The sequence below is a fragment of the Eschrichtius robustus genome, chromosome 16 (assembly GCF_028021215.1).
Source record: "Eschrichtius robustus isolate mEscRob2 chromosome 16, mEscRob2.pri, whole genome shotgun sequence".
In the NCBI taxonomy this organism is placed as follows: Eukaryota; Metazoa; Chordata; class Mammalia; order Artiodactyla; family Eschrichtiidae; genus Eschrichtius; species Eschrichtius robustus.
Genome location: NC_090839.1, coordinates 8,003,734 through 8,023,467, shown reverse-complemented (window position 1 = coordinate 8,023,467; position 19,734 = coordinate 8,003,734). Strand labels below are relative to the sequence as shown.

General features: G+C 38.3%; 1 protein-coding gene across 1 annotated transcript in view; it reads left to right on the top strand.

Moving 5' to 3' along the window:
• Window positions 1–19,734, top strand: part of DOK5 (docking protein 5) — a 149,805-nt gene that overhangs the window by 72,957 nt on the left and 57,114 nt on the right. The window contains exon 2 of the mRNA XM_068566064.1: window positions 2,049–2,156. Coding sequence (XP_068422165.1) covers window positions 2,049–2,156 — 108 coding nt within the window. The remainder of the gene's footprint in view (window positions 1–2,048; window positions 2,157–19,734) is intronic.

The window sequence follows — 19,734 nt, the reverse complement described above, 5'->3', positions numbered from 1 at the left end:
TTGTAGACTCACATTTGGTTGTAAGAACTATTACACAAAGATCCTATACCATTTATCCAGTTTCCCTAGTGGTAACATGTTCGAAACAACAATGCAATATTATAACCGAGATAATGACATTCATAGAGTCAAGATACAGGACAGTTTCATCACTGCCAGGATCCCTCATGTTACCTGTATAGACAGCCCCGCTTCCATTCTGCTCCCTTCTCACACACCCCTAACCCCTGATAGCCACTAATCTAATTTCCATTTCTATAATTTTGTCATTTCAAGAATGCTTTTAATGCAGTCATACAGTATGTAACCTTTTGGGTTTGGCTTTTTTCCCCCCACCCAGCATCATTCTCTGAAGACGCATTCATACTGTTTTTATAGCTGAGTGGTTATTCTATGATATGGAGGTTCCCCAAGTTGTTTAACCATTTACCCATTGGAGAATAGATGGGCTGTTTCCAGTTTTGCGCTGTTACAAATCCAGCTGCTTACGAACATTCATGTTCACATTTTTTTGTGTATGGGATGTTTGCATTTCTCTGGCATAGAATCCTAAGAGTGCAATTCTAAGTCCTATGTTGCTTGCTTAGTTTTTTAAGAAACTGCCAAACTGTGTTTCAGAGCTGTACCATTTTACATTCCCACCGGCAATGTATTATAATGTAAGTGACCCAGTTTCTCAGCATCCTTGTCAACATGTGGTGGCATTATTATTATTATTATTTTTTATTTCAGCCAATCTGATAGGTGTGTACTGATGTTTCATTGTGGTTTTAATTTACATTTCCATGAAGGCTTAATGATGTTGAACATTTTCTCATGTGCTTCTTGATCATCTGTATATTCTCTTTGGTGAAATGTCTGTCTTTTCTCCATTTTGTAATTGGATTGTTTGGTTCTTTACTGTTGAGATATGAGGACTCTATATATTCCAGATACTAATCCTTTGTCAGATATGTGGTTTGCAAATATTTTTTTCCCAGTCTGTAGCTTGTCTTTTCACTCTCTTAGCAGAATTTTTCACATAGCGAAAGTTTTAAATTTTGACAAGGTACAACGTGGCAATGTTTTCTTTTATGGATTGTGCTTTTGGTATGAGGTCTAAGAACTCTTTGTTCAGACCATGATCCCAAACATTTCCTCCTTTTTTCCCCCAAACTTTTTATAGTTTTTTTTAATATTTAAGTCCATTTTCAGTTAAGTTTTGTATGAGTGTTTTGGGTTAAGGAGTTCGTTTATTCCCTATGGATATTCAGTTATTTGAGCACCATTTGTTTAAAAGGCTACCCTCCCTCCATTGCTTTTCCACTTTTGTCTCCATGTTTTTATGACCCTTGGTAAGTTCAGTGACTATGCAAGATGAATGCCAATAGAATCTATTTTAATTATTTTACTGGTATCTTTGGATATTTAAGAAATAACAGAAATTCTCTTTCCTTTAATTTACAGTATTAACTTTTTACAGTATTACCTTGGACTGCACCCTAGCCTGGCAATAATCTTTGAGTCTCTGGGTTGAATTTTCTGAGGGAGAATCTGCTTGGTGTTCATCAGCATTTATTAGCTAGTCTAGTGTCTGGCCCAACTCTTGACCATCAGTTATGAGGAATGTCACATGACACATATAGGGACTGTCTCTTTCTAGGACTTAAAAGTCTTTGGCATATATCAGGCCTATGATTTCCATATATGATGGCATTTGAAATTAGAGCATGTGCCATAAATGCTTATATTATTTGCGCTGATTTGGGATTTTTATTTCTGGGACTTTTTCTGCAATGTTTCTACTGGTGTTGTTGTCAAAGTATGAAGAAATTTGCCTCCAAATACTTATTTTTCTTTTGATTCCAGTGATTTTCTGAATGACATAATACACCCATTGTGGAAACAGTTCGGGGTTTTAAAATTTTATTTTCCCAAAGCAACATCACATTTATGGCTTATGAATATTTTACAGGTGAAAACATCAAAAAAGAAAATATTTAAATGTAAATGCCAGGAATATCTGAGTCAGTAGTGATGCTGAGTGCTGTCTTTGTATTTCCTTGCAGATTTATCAACGATGTTGGTTAGTGTTCAAGAAAGCTTCAAGCAAAGGTCCAAAAAGGCTGGAGAAATTTTCCGATGAACGTGCTGCATATTTTAGGTGTTATCATAAGGTAAGACTCGATTGTTGTAGCTTTCCAGAAATCTGTTCATAAGTAGGGAACTCAAGTTCATTGAGTCTGAAAACTTGTCTTGCTTTTTTAACAAAGGTACAAATGATACTTTTTCCAAGGACAAAACATCTCTAAAATAATATCTACTTGCTCATTGTTTAAAATAATTGACGGATGTGAAGTCCCTCTTCTGGTTTCCTACTATTTGTTGTGTTTTTCCAATCCCTACTGTAGAAATCACCGTGTTTTGTAAATTTTCAATTGCGTGGTAGGCCCTTCTCCCAACACGGAAGCCCCTGGAGGGTCAGGATTGGATCTCATTATGTCTATCACAGTGCCTGATACAGAATAGATCCTCAGTCAGTGCTTGGAATGTGGGGTGAGGAGGGAGGGAAAGAAGCTGGAAGAGGTGGATCCAGTAGCACAGAAATTTAGCCAGGTGAGGGGAAGTGAATAACCTTCCCTTTTGTGCAAATTCTCGAAAAGTGGTGACTTTCCAACATCTTAGTAAGGGCCTGTGTTGACACCTTGGTTTATACAATAATGAAAAGCAGTAGAACAAGCTGTATTCCTTCTCAGCTTGGAGACATAAAGAGTATGCTATGCTTTAAAGGTGCATCTATACAGACATAAGGGAAGGAAAAGCACAGAGCAAGACTTTTGAGGTAAGTAGGAAAGGCAGTCAAGAGTAGCATCTTCCATGTGGTTCATTTCCCCACTATTTCATAGCGAAGTTCTGCCTTGCAAGGTCAGCCCCATTTCCAGCCTTCCTTCTGTCCAAAGGAGAACCCAAGTATACTTCTCTATGAGTCTAGATTTCCTCTACAGTTTTCCTCCATATGCCAGGTATTACCACTATTCAAATAAAATTTTTTTTGTCCTCAGGAAGGAGTTGTTGCGAATCTGTTATTTAGGAGCGGTGATCCAGGAAGCCAGGGAGACCATAACTTTGAACCCTGGAAAATAATCTTGAGCCAGTCGCTCCATTTCTGTAACACCTGAAACTATTGATGTCCAGTCATTTTGGACCAGATGTAATACGTCCCACTTATCCCGTGCATACCCAGTGTCTGTTCTTGTAACAAGATGGCGAACAATGGTATAGGAATGACGTGCTTCATTTTGATTTGAGAGGTCTTGCCTTAAAACGGAGCTCAAGATGCCCAAAGGGGTGTTTGGTTTATCTCTGGGACAAGGACAGAGTTGCTTCCTTTCTCCTTCCCTTACCTGGCACTGATTCCTCTCCTCCACCTCTCAGGTCCATCACATCCTGGTGACTAGACTTTCTGCTGTGGTTGAAAATCATTCATTGCCTTCACACTATAATTAACAAGGTCATCCAAAGGCTTCACCCCTAGGCAGCCAGAACTTGTGGTTGTACATCAGTTCTTCTCTTGAGAATCCCAGCCAGTCTATAACTTTACAGTCTCCATCTGCGCTAGGTTGTGTGCTTGTGTCCCAACCACCCAAATTCATATGTTGAAACCTAATCCCCAGTTGTGATGGTATGTGGAGGTGGGACCTTTGGGAGGTGATTTGGTCATGAGAGTGGAGCCCTCACGAATGAAATTAGTGCTTTTATCAAAGAGACCTGGGAGAGCTCCCTCCTCCCTTCCGCCAGTGGAGGACACAGAATCTATGAACCAGGAAGCAAGTCCTCACCAGACAGTGAATCTGCCGGTGCCTCTACCTTGGTCTTCCCAGACTCCAGAACACTGAGAAATAGATTTCTGTTGCTCTTCAGCCACCCAGTCTATGGTGACTTGTTACAACAGCCTGAATGGGCTAGGATACCGTCAGACGCGTTCTGTTTGCTCATTGTGTGTGGCCACTGACGTTGAGCAGTGCTTCCTTGTTTTGGAAGAGTTGCATATGTTTCCAGAACTATCTGATTCTTCACAATCCCCTATACCAACCTTTCTGAATGCAGAAAAATAAATAGGCTGTATTTTGCTTACAGACCTATATATTCCTAAGAGAAGAAAAAGGACAGGTGAGGAGTATTTTATAGGAACTCCCCAAATCCAGTCCATCAGCAGATGGTGTCGGCTCTGTGTTCAATACGCAGAGAGACTCTGAATGTTTCTTACAACCTCTGTTGCTACTGCTGTGGTCGAAGCCACCAGGCTGCCTAATTCCCAGCCCTCTGGAGTCTATTCGAAACACTTACATCACATCCTGATACTCTAGCTCAGAACCCTCAGCCAAGTCCTTATAATGGCCTACACATCACTCATGTGACTCCCTGCCGCCTGTTTAACTTCATCTGCACAGTTTCCCCCGTCCAACTTTATTCTGCGACAGGTGCCCTGGGCTCCTTACTCTCCGCAGAACATGCCAAGCACATTCCTACCTTCGAACTTGCTCTTCCCTTTGCTTTGGCTCTGCCAGCAAATATCTGCAAAGCTCATGTCCTTACTTTGTTCGGGTCATCGTTCAAATTCCTCCTCTACGTGAGGCCATTGCCTGCCCCCATTATTTAAAATGGAATCCTTGGACGCCCTCCCTCTCCATCTCCCTTTATTTTTCTCTTTAGCACTTATCACTACATACATATCTACTTGGTTGTTTCTTATTGTCCTTACTACAACACCACCCAAAATAATTTCCACAAGGGCAGAGATTTTTTTGGGGGGCGTAAGTCTGCTTCTACTCCTTATCAGGGCCTAACACATAGCAGACACTTTTTAAACTATTGATTGAAAAGCTATGAATGTTACCGACAGAGGACATGGAATACATGTAGATGTCTTTGTGTCACACTTTTATTTAGCTTATCAGAAAATCTTGAGAAATCTGAAACCAGGAAAAGGAATTTTGATTTGGAGGAAATGGGGTGCGTGGGGATGGGAGCAGAGAAAGCCAGGATTGGGAAGTTTGATGAGGACAGACTCAAATGTAAAACCAAAGTGGACTGAAAAGATTCCCCTTGAATGTGAAACAAGTAAGGGGAGATTGAGGACAAAAGAGCCCTATTTCCCAGACTTCTACCTGCTGGCTTTGGAATTTAATATGTAAATCTTTGGGGAATGTGATAAGCCACATTCTCTTTCATCTATAATAATCATTAACCAAAGCTCAAAGCATTAGAATGGAAGAATTATCTACACTAAGCCTCCAAGCCCTTGATGAGTTCCTGTAGCCCATTCATCGTCCTTACTCTTTCAGGCCTGATACATTTAGTATTAATCTCTCGGGGGCGTATAAAAAGCTGGAGTAACTCTGAGATGTGCATTTTTTATCTAAATTCTGGGTAATTTATGAATCTTGATAATACTAGGGTGATAAGTAGCACACCGTGAACAGATTTCAGAGTTCATTTGAATACAAATAAAGCAATTTCCAAAAGAAATGAAGAACTGTATATTATGCTGTTTGATCAACACATAGATGATGTGGCATATACACCCATATCTCTCCTGTAGGACATCTGTAGCATTTATGGGAATATAGTGCTTCTTTTGTTTCACTTTTAAAGATATTATTATGGAAAAAATGCCAGCTTTATGTATGTGATTCTTTTTAGAAGTTTTTAAAGCAAAAAATTGTCTGTAGAATTTTAAAACTTGGTGCTTTCCTCACTGACAAGGGAGCTAAAGGTGCTCTCATAAAAAACTGGAAAATAACTAGATGAATAATGCAAGTACAGAACCATTCATTTTTCATGTCTTCTTCTGTGAAGCACCCCTCAAGCACCCACAGCTGTCAGAGACGGCTGTGAATTTGATTAACTGTAATTGCAACGATATTAAGACTCCAGTGACTTTATTTTTCATTTATTTCTTTCCAGTTTTATTGAGAAATAATTGACATACATCACTGTCTAAGTCTGAGACAAAGGACTCCAGCGACTTTAAATATTATAGTTCCTGACCTTCTTGTGAAACACAAGTTTATTGTTTTCACTCAGCAAATCAAAGTTGCTCACACCAACCAGAAGGGGGGGTTGAGAATTTCTGTGCATACTTTTACTTTTTTGAGATGAATAACAACTGGGAAGAAATCTAAGTGGAGAGACGATCGTCTGTTGTTTTTGAGACCAAGGCAGTTAGTGTGGTGGGAAGTATGCTGGCCCTGGGCTTGGTAAACCTACTTTCTCTTTTCCCTTTTTTTCTTTTCTTTCTCTCTCTTTTTTCCTGTTTCAGCTAACCTCACTTTATTTATTTATGTATTTAAGTAAAGTGGATATACACATATTATGTTAGTTTCAGGTGTACAGCATAGTGATTCAGTTTTTTTTTCAATTAATTTTTGTTGGAGTATAGTTGATTTACAATGTTGTGTTAGTTTCTGCTGTACAGCAAAGTGATTCAGTTATACATGTACCATATATCCACTCTTTTTAGATTATTTTCCCATGTAGGTCATTACAGAGTATTGAGTAGAGTTCCCTGTGCTGTACTGTAGGTCCTTATTAGTTATCTATTTTATATGTAGTAGTGTGTATATGTCAGTCCCAGTCTCCCAATTTGTCCCTCCCCCCGACTTTTCCCCTATAAAACTCTTAGATGAAAATATAGGCAGAACACTCTCTGACATAAAGCACAGCAATATCTTTTTTGATCCACCTCCTAGAGTAATGAAGATAAAAACAAAAATAAACAAATGGGACCTAATTAAACTTAAAAGCTTTTGCACAGCAAAGGAAACCATAAAAAAACCGAAAAGACAGTCCACAGAATGGGAGAAAATATTTGTAAACAAAGCAACTGACAAGGGATTAATCCCCAAAATATACAAACATCTCATGCAGCTCAATATCAAAAAAACAAACAACCCGATCAAAAAATGGGCAGAAGATCTTAATAGACATTTCTCCAAAGAAGACATACAGATGGGCAAAAAGCACATGAAAAGATGCTCAACATCACTAATTATTAGAGAAATGCAAATCAAAACTACAATAAGGTATCACCTCAAACAGGTCAGAATGGCCACATCAAAAAATCTACAGATAATAAATGCTAGAGAGGGTGTGGAGAAAAGGGAACCCTCTTGCACTGTTGGTGGGAGTGTAAATTGATACAGCCACTATGGAGAACAGTATGGAGGGTCCTTAAAAAACTAAAAAGAGAGCTACCATATGAGATCCAGCAATCCCACTCCTGGGCATATATCCGGAGAAAACCATAATTCGAAAAGATACATGCACCCCAATGTTCATTGCAGCACTATTTACAATAGCCAGGACATGGAAGTAATCTAAATGTCCATCGATGGAGGAATGGATAAAGAAGATGTGGCACATATATACAATGGAACATTATTCAGCCATAAGAAAGAAGGAAATAATGCCATTTACAGTGACATGGATGGGCCAAGAGACTGTCATACTGAGTGAAGTAAGTCAGACAAAGACAAATATGATATCACTTATATGTGGAATCTAAAAAGTGATTGACCATTTTGGCAGATTCTACTCCATTATAGGTTATTACAAGATAATGGGTATAATTCCCTGTGCTATATCCTTCTTGCTTATCTATTTTATATGTAGTAGTTTGTATCTGTTAATCCCGTACCCCTAATTTGTCCCTCCCCTCTCCCCTCTCTCCTCTCTCCTTTGGTCACCACAAGTTTGTTTTCTGTATCTGTGAGTCTGTTTCTATGTTGGATAAAAATTCATTTGTATTATTTTTTAGATTCCACATATAAGTGATATCATACCGTATTTGTCTTTCTCTGACTTATTTCACTAAGCATAATATTCTCTAGGTTCAGCCATGTTGCTGCATATGGCAGTATTTCATTCTTTTTTATGGCTGCGCAATATTCCACTGTGTGTGTGTGTGTGTGTGTGTGTGTGTACACACGCACACCCCATCTTCTTAATCCAGTTGTCTGTTGATGGGCACTTGAGTTCCTTCCATGTCTTGGCTATTTTCAATAGCGCTGCTATGAGCAATGTAATCCCCTTGAGATTCATCCAAGTTGTTGTGTTGTGTGTTTCAATATTCTGTCCCTGTTTATTGTTAAGCAGTGTTCCATAGTATGGAGTACCACAGTTTATTTACATTCATCCACTGAAGAACTAGTTGTTTCTAATTTTTTATTATTATGGATAAAGTTTTTATCTTTCTTGGATAAACTCCCAAGAGTGCAACTACTGGATCATATTGTGGCTGCATGTTTATTTTTATAAGAAATTGCTAACCTGTCTTAACAGAGTGGCTGTGGATTTTGCATTCCTACCAGCAATGAATGACTGATCCAGTGTCTCTGCATCTTCACTAGCATTTGGTGGTATCACTATTTTTATTTTAGTCATTCTGATAGTGATATCTCATTGTGGTTTTAATTTGTATTCCCTAATGGCTAATGATGTTGAACATATTTTCATGCACTTAATTGCCATCTGTATATCTTTTTCTATGAAATATCTCTTCATATATTTTTACCAATTTTTCATAGATTTTTTTTTAACCATTGAGTCTTGGTGATTTTTTATACAGTCTAGATTCTACTCTTCTGTCAGGTATGTGGTGGCAAATATTTTCTTTTCCATAGCTTATCTTTTATCCTCTTCACAGGATCTTTTGCAGAACAAAAGTTTTAATTCTAATGAGGTCCAGTGTTTGAATTTTTACTTTTATGGATTATGCTTTTGCTGTCAAGTCTAAAACCTCTTTGCCTAGCCTTGGATCCTGAACATTTTCTTTTTCTAAGATTTTATAGTTTTAAGTTATATATTTAAGTTCATGATTCATTTTGAGTTTAATTTTTGTATAAGGTCTGAGATGTAGGTTGAGTTTCATTCTTTTTCCCTAAGGTTGCCCAATTATTCCAATACCATTTGTTGTAAAAAAAAAAAAAAAAAAAATTATTTTTTCCCACTGAATTACCTTTGCACATTTATCAAAAATCATTTATTTGGGCATATTAGCAGAAGTCTATATCTGGGTTCTCTTTTCTTTTTCATTGAGCTATGTATCATATTCTCTTGATTACTGTAAATATATACTAATCTTTAATACTGGGTAGAATGATTGCTTCCACTTATTCTTTTTCTACAGGTTGTTTTAGCTATTTTAGTGCCTTTCCATAAAATTTTAAATGAAGCTTGTCTGTGCTTACAGAAAACCCATGTTAGAATTTTGCAAATAATTATATTAAGCCTATAGATCAAATTGTGGGAGAACTGACATCTTTTCTGGGTCAAGTCTTTCAGTTCGTAAACATGGTCACTCCATTTATTTGAATTTTAAAAACTTCTTTCATCAGCATTTAGTAATGTTCAACCTCCATATCCTGTACATGTTTTGTTAAGTTTATACGTGATTATTTCATTTAATTTGGATTAAATTTAAAGCCCTTTTGAGTTAAATACTTGTGTGTAAACCAGTCATTTTTGGCCTATAATCTGATAAAACAATCATCTAGTTTAAATTATTTTTTTTCCTACCCCACAATTATTAGACTAATCATTTGAAATGATTAGTTTTCCTTGCATTTTGGAAAGAACCTCAGGTTTTTGAGGGCTTATGAAAATGTAATCTGTTTAGTCTGTCACTGGTCTATTAGTTTGTTTGACTTAGTTATAGTCTCAAGAAACACACGTATGCACATAGGAAAATAAGAATAAGAAACAAACAAACTTAGCTACAAAGTTCATTGAATGTAAATGCTTTTTCCTCCCCATTCTTATGTATTTCTTACATGAATTTCTTAAAAGCCTGTATCTCTAGGACTTGATCTATGTGATTTCACATTTGTGTTTATGTGGAGACACTTGACTGTAATCCAAGAACATACAGAAGCTCTCTGTAAATGATGTCAAAAGGAAAAGGGTGGGTTTTCTCAAGTTGGTAAAAAAATTAGTCAAATGGTTTTTGGGTGTGGGAGAAACGACAGGATATTGTTGACCACGTAAGTTACTGCACAAGAAGTTGTGTTGACAAAGGATACAGATCCACTTACCTCATTTTACACTTTTTTGCAGATTTCTTTTTCTTTTTTTCTTGTCACTCATTGTTTAAAATTATAAATATCCTGCATATTCCTTGTAACAAATGTAAACAATTCTGAAGTGTATGAAGTAAAATGAAAGAAAATAATCCTACCTTGGGCCCTAGTCCCTGTCTTCAGGAAAAAAAAAAAAATAATAGACTGATGTGTACCCCTCAAACTCTTTTCACTCTCTACACAAATAGAAGCATATTCTCACACATATATGGATCACATTTTTAAAGCAAAAATAGGGTAATTCTTTACATACTATGCATATTGTGTTTAAGGAGACCATAAATACAGATTTCCCCAGGATGTTTTGATGATCCTGTAGTCTTTATATAACTTTTAGTAACAACTTCTTTCACATTCAAAATATTCTGGTTTATGAGATAAAATAAATGGTCACATTAATTACACCCTTTCTCTCATGCTTTGACTATAATTCTAAGTCAATAATTAGTGGCTGCACCTCATTAGTTTAACAGCTTCAGACTACTCTTTAATATTGATACACCACAATCTGTTTAAAAATACCCAAATTGATGGGCAAAAAGGTTTCTAATTTTTTTCTAATATAAATTCTATTGTGGTGAAAAACTTGTGCATCTGTCTTTATATGCTCATGCTAATCTTTTTGGAAGGGAAAGTCTTAGATGTGAGAGGGTCAGCTAATATCCTGTACCTTTAACATTTTTGTAGCTACTGCCAAGTTGTCTCCAGATAGATTATCCAGAATCCCACACCCACAGACAGCTTAGGAAAGTGCCCTTCACCCCAGACTCCATTCTCTCTGTAAATTTCAGATGCAGACTTTTCAGTGTAAGTACACTTTGGTATGTGTGTGGCTTTTTATTTTTAAGGAAGACACAATGAACAGATTATTTCAGTTATTTCATGTGTACAAACAAAGCTCCACTCTCCAGGGAGGACAGTCCAAATTTGTACCTCAGACAGGCGCTAGTCCAATTTATTTTAAGTGACCAAGGGCATATAGATATTTTTGGAAAGAATGAAACCATCTCTATGGGGGCTGGGATATAACTGTCTAGGCTGGTTCTTTCTTAAGAAATCTTTTATAAAATGTTTGCTTAAACTGCTGTGTTCCAGGTCCTGAGGGGAAACTTGTGGATAGAAATGTTTTATGCTGACAACTTTTGATTAGAACTGGGGATGTCTCTCCTCATTTGTCTGTCCCTGCTTACTGGCACTGCATTAAAACCATTGGTACTTTTTTGAGGAAAGACAATATGAAAAAGTTAAAGGTTTGGAACACATTATAAGAAGTCTTGCAAAATCTTAATGGAAATCTTTATTAGAGCTTTTCAGAGTGCTCTGAAAATTTCAACAGATAATAATAATGTAAAAATAATAATAATAATGTAATGGATTATTTTATTAATCCTGTACTTGAGAAAACATTACGGACCCAGAAATGGATTGCTTTTACCTGACTTTTATTTTCAAGGGCAACCTACAAAAGTTAAAGGGATTTATGCCTCTTCATTTTCCGTAGGATAATGGCTTTATTTATTTATTTATTTATTTATTTATTTTAGAATGAAATAATTTGAAGCTTCTGCAGAGCTTCACAATTTGCATGTACAAAGTGAATTGCTCACTTAATTCATTCAGTCCCACAAGGGGAAAAATAAGTAGGATACAGCCTACAAAAGCAAGGCGGAAAAATTGCCTTTTAGGTAGCGGTCTCCATTTCACTCTGTAAACATAAATAAATCATTATCTGTAAATTATCATCAGCAAAAGAAGGGGAAAAATTGGAAATCAAATCCTTGTTTTCCTAAATGGCTTTTGACTTTGCAGCACACCAGAAACATGCTTAATATTCCCACACAATGCTGACAACTTGCATAATTCTGACAGGAATATACCAGTTCCTCAAGGGAATGTACTTTTAAAAATCCGATTGTATTAATCTTCCCTTGAAACACCAGAAAAAATTTCAACAGTTTCTCTGTCTAGTTACAAAATAATCCATTTAGAAAATTGAATTGTGTAATTTGTAATTGTTTTCCAAGTTGTTAATGCAAAACTATATCTGTAGCAAACTAAACTTTTAAAGTATGGCCACTTTGTTAATCGCTGGCTGTTAAACATTTATTTCAGTGAATACTATCATTTATGATGAATAAGACATCTGGAATATGGCTTTAAACAGCCAAATTGATTTGGCAGTCCTTCTTTTGGAGCTCCTAATTGGATGGCATACTTAAAGATTTCTCAGAAATTTAGGAGAGTGTTGAATATTTCTTTTCTTTGAGGGAGTCATAGTACTTTGGATTTTTGATACTCAGAAAACTAGAAAACAAGAAATGCATGGTAATTAAGTAGTTCTTAAATCTCTCCCTGTTTTTCCATTCCTCCCGCTCTAACCTACGCTAAAGTCATAACTATTACCTGGTTGCCTCCTGGCCTCTGTAGACCTCATTTCTGCCCTCTGGTCATGATGTTCCCTTCCTTCCCCGTGGTTAAGTCCGCCATGTATGGCCAAGCCAGCTGTTCACCGCTCAGCTCCAGAGGGCGCCATTCTCATCAACTCTGTGTGCATAGAACTCTCTAGTTGCATGATGCATCAGCCTTGTTCATTCTCTACTTTTGCTGTAATGGGGTTTTCACCCACTGCACTGTTAGTTAACGTTATGGCTGTGGGGCTGTCCTGTTCACTGTAGGATGTATAGCAGCATCTCTGGCCTCTACCCACTAGATGCCAGTAGCACCTCCCAGTTTTGGCAACCAAAAATATCTCTGGACTTTGTGAAATCTTTTCCCCTGGGAAAGGAGGGAGGTGCAAGATCTCCCCCAGACTGAGAACCACTGGCCTGTAGAATAATCTTTCTAATGCGTAGATGTTACCCTTCCATTTATTTGCTTTAAACCTCTTAGTCTATGCTCTGCAGACGTCATGAGTCACACTGCACTCCTGATGGCATCACACCGGGCCTTTTCGGATGTAGCCGCAGTCCAACTGCTGCCGCTTCACGCTTTGTCTGTTGCCCACTGCTGCCCTCCTCGCCGCCGCTCTTCCCCAGGTTTTTATGTACCAAACTGCAGTTTCGTGATTAGTGCATATGTAGGCTCTGTTTGGTCTGGAAGTTCATCTTTCCTTTCTTTGCCTCATAAACTCTCGTTCATCCTTCACCACCCGCCTTAGGAATAACACTGCCTAACTCAGGAATGATGGCCTCTCTGATTCTTTTCTGTATATTCATTTGGTGGCAGTTGGTGGTTTAGTAAAGAGTCGCTGGATCATCTGTGTTTGAATCCCAGCTCTGCTGTTTGCCTGCTGAGTGAACAAATTCACCTTTGTAGACCTCGACACTCTTCTATGTACAATGGGAATAATATCACAGTGAGAAAGGATGTGAAAAGTTCAATAACATAATCCATATGAAGGGCTTAGAACCCAAGATCTGGCACACAATTCAGCGTCTGCCTGCTTGGAGTCAAATTCTGCCTCTGTCACTGGTCAGGAATTGTCTAGCCCCTGGCAGGTTAACAACATCACCGCGCCTCAGTCTCCTTGTCTTTACAATGGGGATGGTGATTAGGAAGCGGGGCTTTCATTTAACGTGTGCTTGTTGAGGGTCACTGGAGATCCAGCAGAGAACAAAGCAGGTGACCCCCTGCTTCGACTCCAACATAAAGGAAAAGTATAATATATAGGGTGTCGGCGTGACTGATACATGCTAAGGAGGAAATGAAAGCAGGGAAAAGGGATAGGCATGTGGAATGAGAGTGCTGCAATTTTATTTATTTTTTAAAATTTTAAAAAAAATAATTAATTAATTTATTTTTGGTTGCATTGGTTCTTCGTTGCTGCGCGCAGGCTTTCTCTAGTTACAGTGAGCGGGGGCTGCTCTTTGTTGTGCTGTGCGGGCTTCTCATTCCAGTGGCTTCTCTTGTTGTGGAGCACGGGCTCTAGGCGCACAGGCTTTGGTAGTTGTGGCACGCGGGCTCAGTAGTTGTGGCTCGCGGGCTCTAGAGCACAGGCTCAGTAGTTGTGGCGCATGGGCTTAGTTGCTCCACAGCATGGGGGATCTCCCCGGACCAGGGTTTGAACCCGTGTCCCCTGCATTGGCAGGAAGATTCTTAACCGCTGTGCCACCAGGGAAGCCCCTACAATTTTAAATACAGTCATCAGGAGAAGGTGATGTGTGAGTCGCTGAAGAAGGCAGGAGTGAGGCTTCTTCCTCTAGAGGAAGAGTGTCTCCAGGCAAAGCAAGAGCAAGCCTAAGTGTTCTTGCTTGACGGGACTGAAAAGACCGCAGAAATGAGAGGGATTTCAGTTGGGCTTTTAAGATAAGGAAAACATTAAATTGTGCACTGCCTTTGTTTCAGTAGAGTTGTGTCTCTTGAATGTAATGACCTCTAGCATCACAATAGGCTGTGTGTGCAGAGAAGTATTTGGAGGAACATTCTGAAAGTCCCAAAGAACTGTCTACTAGATAAGTGGGAGCTAGGTGGAGACTTCAGTGTGCAGCTTTTTATTTCCTCCAGCTATTGGAAAGAGATCCATTTCTCTTAGAGGAGCACAGAGTGTGTGGGAGGAATACACGTGGTTGGGGTCTATCTTGAGAAGAGTGAATCAAAGTTTGTTCAGACTGATTTTCAGGCAGTGCCATCCAATGTAATCACACGCTAGAGCCAAAAAAGCACACCACCAACAAGGTAGCCTTCTGTCATTTTCTGCATTGGCGCAGGAAAGGCGAGTTGGACCGCCTTCTCCATCTGCCTGGAGTCTCTGTTGAAGGAAGGATGCTTCAGTGCAAAGGGAAGATTGGAAGTCCCCCATAAGGTGGTCTGCAAATGCCACCAAAAGCTTTGAGAAACAGAGAATCGCCAACATCCCTTCTCAACAGGCTCTAGAAGTGTAACCTAAATGGACCACCATATTCACCTGTGCATGATTTTCTTCAGATTCAAAGTAACTACAGTTAGAACTTGCAGTTGTGATAACAGCTAGCTGGTTGTCCTTCTGGAATGCCTGTAAAGAGACTGATGATGGGGTCAAGTCACAAATGGCTTGGTTCCCTTCTTGAGTAAACTACCCAGTTGTGTACACCAGCTCACCTATTGACAAATCTAAATTTAAAACTGTGGATGAGGATGTCCAAATGCATAAAGGGTGTATGGTGGGCACCTCTATCAACTAAACATGCAGTAAATTCTACGTAAACTTGCTCACCTGATTAAATGCAGTAGTCCACATTTTTGAAATAAATGAGTAATCATAGTGATTCTAGTAATATTCATGACCTGTGTTTCCAGATTACTTTAACAAAAAGCAGTATGCAGGTGGGAACAGTAAAACCATCCTTGGTCAATATTTATCTTGACTCTGGCACTCATAGATACATGGGCTTAGGTTGACAAACCAGTTGGATTAAAAAGAATAGTATTTTGATGCAGATGAGTCTTCAGTGGATGCTAAGACAACTCTCTGAAAGGTGGTTGGGTAACAGCTTATTCACACGATGCCAAAGTATCACCGAGCATGGATGAATCTCATAGACATGATATTGGGTGAAAGAATCCAAACACAGAAAAATACATATGATATGATTCCATTTATATAAAGTTTTCTAAAAGGCATAACTAACCAGTGGTGATGGAGGTAACAGTAGTGGTTTTATCTATGGTCAGTACTGACCCAGGAAGTGGTGATATTAACTGAAATGTTTTGTATGTCAATCAAAACATTGGTGGCTGCCCAGGTGTGTACATGTGTCAAGATTCACTGGACTGTGGTCTTGAGATTTCTGTCTTTTACTATATGTGCTTGATCCACAGGACCTGATATTTGGATTCCTTGCTTGCCCCAAGCAGAATTTCACTAGAGCAGTAGCTCAGGATACAAACCATGGTGCCAGGTGTACCCACATAAAAGCAAGTGGTTTTTGAAAAGCTGAGTTTCTTCAGCATTTTAAGGTCTCAGTAGGAAAGATGAGTTTAGTTCAGAGTATCTTCTTTTGAGTTGACAAGTACTTTATTTTTCCTTAGGAATTAAGATTTGCATTTCTTTTTTTTTTTTTTCTCTCGAGATATGATTTACAACTTGCAGAAATAACTTTTTTTTTTTTTTAATCTTGATTCTCATCGTGTCTCTCTCTGCAAACTCTTTTTTTTACTTTAATTTCTTTCTTTCTTTCTTTCTTTATTTTTGGCTGTGTTGGGTCTTCGTTTCTGTGCGAGGGCTTTCTCTAGTTGCGGCAAGCGGGGGCCACTCTTCATTGCGGTGCGCGGGCCTCTCACTATCGCGGCCTCTCTTGTTGTGGAGCACAGGCTCCAGACGCGCAGGCTCAGTAGTTGTGGCTCACGGGCTCAGTTGCTCCGTGGCATGTGGGATCTTCCCAGACCAGGGCTCGAACCCGTGTCCCCTGCATTAGCAGGCAGACTCTCAACCACTGCGCCACCAGGGAAGCCCCAGAAATAACTTTTAATATGTTTCCAAAACTGTTTGCAACTTTAGTTTTATTCATTTGCTCATTTATTCAGCCAGTCACTTATTCATTCATTTACTTTTAGTATTTTTTAAGGAGCACACCCTATGGAGTGTACTGCTAGAAATAACATACATCTAGAGAAGCCAGAAGTTCTAGCTTTGAGTGTGGCTCGACCCTTCCATTCTACCTGAGCAATCATAATTAAGTTACTTCTCTGATTCTCACTATTCATCCTTGTAATGGGTTTAATAATAGTACCAAGGATGTTATATCATCCTGAGAATTTAGTATTACATTGTAGCCATTCAGCATTCTGTGGTTGATTGAAGTGAGTTGTGAAGTGGTTGATTTAAGACTTCCTTCTTGAGAAGTGGATTTATAACTGAGGAGTAGGGTGGGATTCATTTTCCTCATGTAGTTAGACTAGTTCTACTTGTATATAATGGTGACACTGTAAGATTTTCTTTGAAAAAAATTTTTAAAACCAAATGATTCAACTACTAAATTAAAACTGATAACTAGTGTTCTAGTGGATTATTATGTATCTGAGTAGGAAATCTGGTCTCCTTTGTACTAGAAGCAATATTGTTATACAGTGGGATTTGAGAGAAAAACTCTATGAAAATTCTTGGCCAAAAGGACATCAAACAGAGGGTGTATTAGCCAACTTCTGCTATGGCAACAGTTCCAAAATCTTAGTAGCTTATAGCGGCTCATCTTTATCTTCTGCCCTTGTCGCCTGAGGGATCTGGGTTGGCTGTGGGTGTATTGAGCATAGCTGGATTAGTTTGACTCAGGTGCAGTCCATCTGTCCTGCATTCAGAGATCCAGGAAGAAGGAGGGGGATATTGTTATTGTAGTGGAGGGCTGAAGCTCAAGGAGAGTGGAACTGACTTACACACGCATTTAAAGCATCTTCTTGAGCACATCAGCTCACATTCTGTTGGCCAAGGCAAGTTGCGTGACCAAGTCCAACCTCATCAGTAAAGAGTCACGAGGGCCAGGAGGCGATGGATTATTTTGAACAAATAGTTCAATCTAGACAGTGAAGGTTGCTGTGAGGTACAGAATTTGCCTTTGGTCTGATTGGAAATACTTCCAGATTCTAAAGAGAGAATCATTTTTGCCAAGTCTTATCTTTACTTAATCTTTCCATCCTCTGTGCTCATAAGCATATTTTATGTATCAGGGAAGCTCCTATTTAGTGTTCATTATCTCTTACCAGCAGAATTTTCAAGGAGCCACTGTCTTCCATGAATTTTGAATCAGTCCAAGGATTGAATTGGGCCCAGAATGTATTAAATCAGATTAAGCCTAGAGCTAGCCTAGGCTTTTGAAAGTAAACACCCAATTTCTAGAGAAAATCAAGCATTTCAAAGGTCCTAATATTGACATTTTCAGTAAACCATATATATGTCTATGGTCTTCTTTGGCAGATTTTAGCTCCATTTCAAGAGAAAAATCTCTGGAGTCAGGATGCTTAAATATATCCTGGAAAAAGAAAAGGAAGGTTAGAGATTGAGGGGTCACAGAATAATCTGGAAGAGTAACCAGACAAGTAGCAGCCCAGAAAATAAACAGAAGTTATTTTGATTGTCTAACTTGGTCAACTATTCCCTTAGCATGAAGATTATATAAAAGGGTAGGTCAAAATATTTAAACTGTATGTATATACCATGTTTAATCACACAATTTGACTTCCTTTTGTTTTCTGCTGACTATCAAAACCCTCTGTTAGTAATGAACATTTGTAACTGGATCTCATGTTAGACCTCTCTTGGGAACTGTTCTTTTGATCTTTAAATCATAATTCGCAGACATATTTCAGATTTTGGTCATGAGGCTTGAAATGCTTTGTTGTCTCTCATGTAGGACATGCAATCGTGAAATGGACAAAAAAGGCAAAAAGAAAACAAATGGTCCTATTCAGATGGGTGACCTTTGGGATATCAAGTGAGCACCAAATCTTTACCAAGTTTCTGTTGAAATTTATTGTCATGCCTCTGCGAAGCAAATGAGAATTGTTCTGGGTGACTCTGTGACCTTTAGGTCAATTGGTTGTCACCTGGACTGTTGACTCAGTAGAAAATGAAATGAAAGTCAGTTTCATAATAGTAGTATTAGATTAAGAGTAGTAGATTGATGGTGTTTCTCCTAATTTTTAGTCATTTGTCATTTATTCATAACTGTTTGTGGTCACAGTATCACCTCTACTCTTATTTACTTAATATTTTGCTTGAAATCATATCACTTCTTTGTTTAAATAAATTCACTGTAAAAGAACATTTTCTTACTACCATCAATAGAAACGGGTATCGTTTGCCATGAACAGGAATTAACAGTTAAAAAGAAGTACAAGGGAAAGAAAATAATATTTTTCAGGCTGAATAATATCCCGTTGTAGGTATATACCACGTTTTCTTTATTCATCTATCAATGGACATTTAGGTTGTTTCCATATCTTGGCTATTGTAGATAATACTTCAGTAAACACAGGAGTGTAAATATCCCTTTGAGGTCCTTTGAATTTCCTTTGAATATATACCCAAAAGTGGGATTGCTGGACCACACGGTAGTTTTATTTTTAATTTTTTGAGGAACCTCCATACTGTTTTCCATAGCAGCTGCATCATTTTGCATTCCCACTAACAACGCACAAAGCTTCCGTATCTTATCCCTAGTGAATAGAACAGTACTTGACACAGAGTAAATTTTACAAATAAATGAATGGATGAATGAGTAAATGAATAGTAAATTAACAATGAATTAAACATTTTGATGAATGAATGGATGCAAGGAAGATTCTTGAAGAGGGAATGTTGTTCTCCTGCAGTTGTGCTTAAGTGGTTCCCTCCTTGATGCTGTTACACCTTGAATGAGTTTTTACATTTTATCTGTGAATCTCTACACAAAGACAGCATAATTCATGTAAAGTTTAGGGTGTGTCTATTCTCCTGCACTGTGGAAGAAAAATAAAATCTAGAAAACTATAAATATAACCTATAAAACACAGGAGGGCGTTTTCCTTAAAAGTTTTGAACTTGGCAGGAAAGAACTTCTGGGTGATCTGAGGCATAAGGAAAAGACAGTAAATGCATACTGAAGTTGAACTGAAGTTATTACACACCAGTGGTCCCGAAAGCTCATCCTCTTTGAGACAGTGCTGA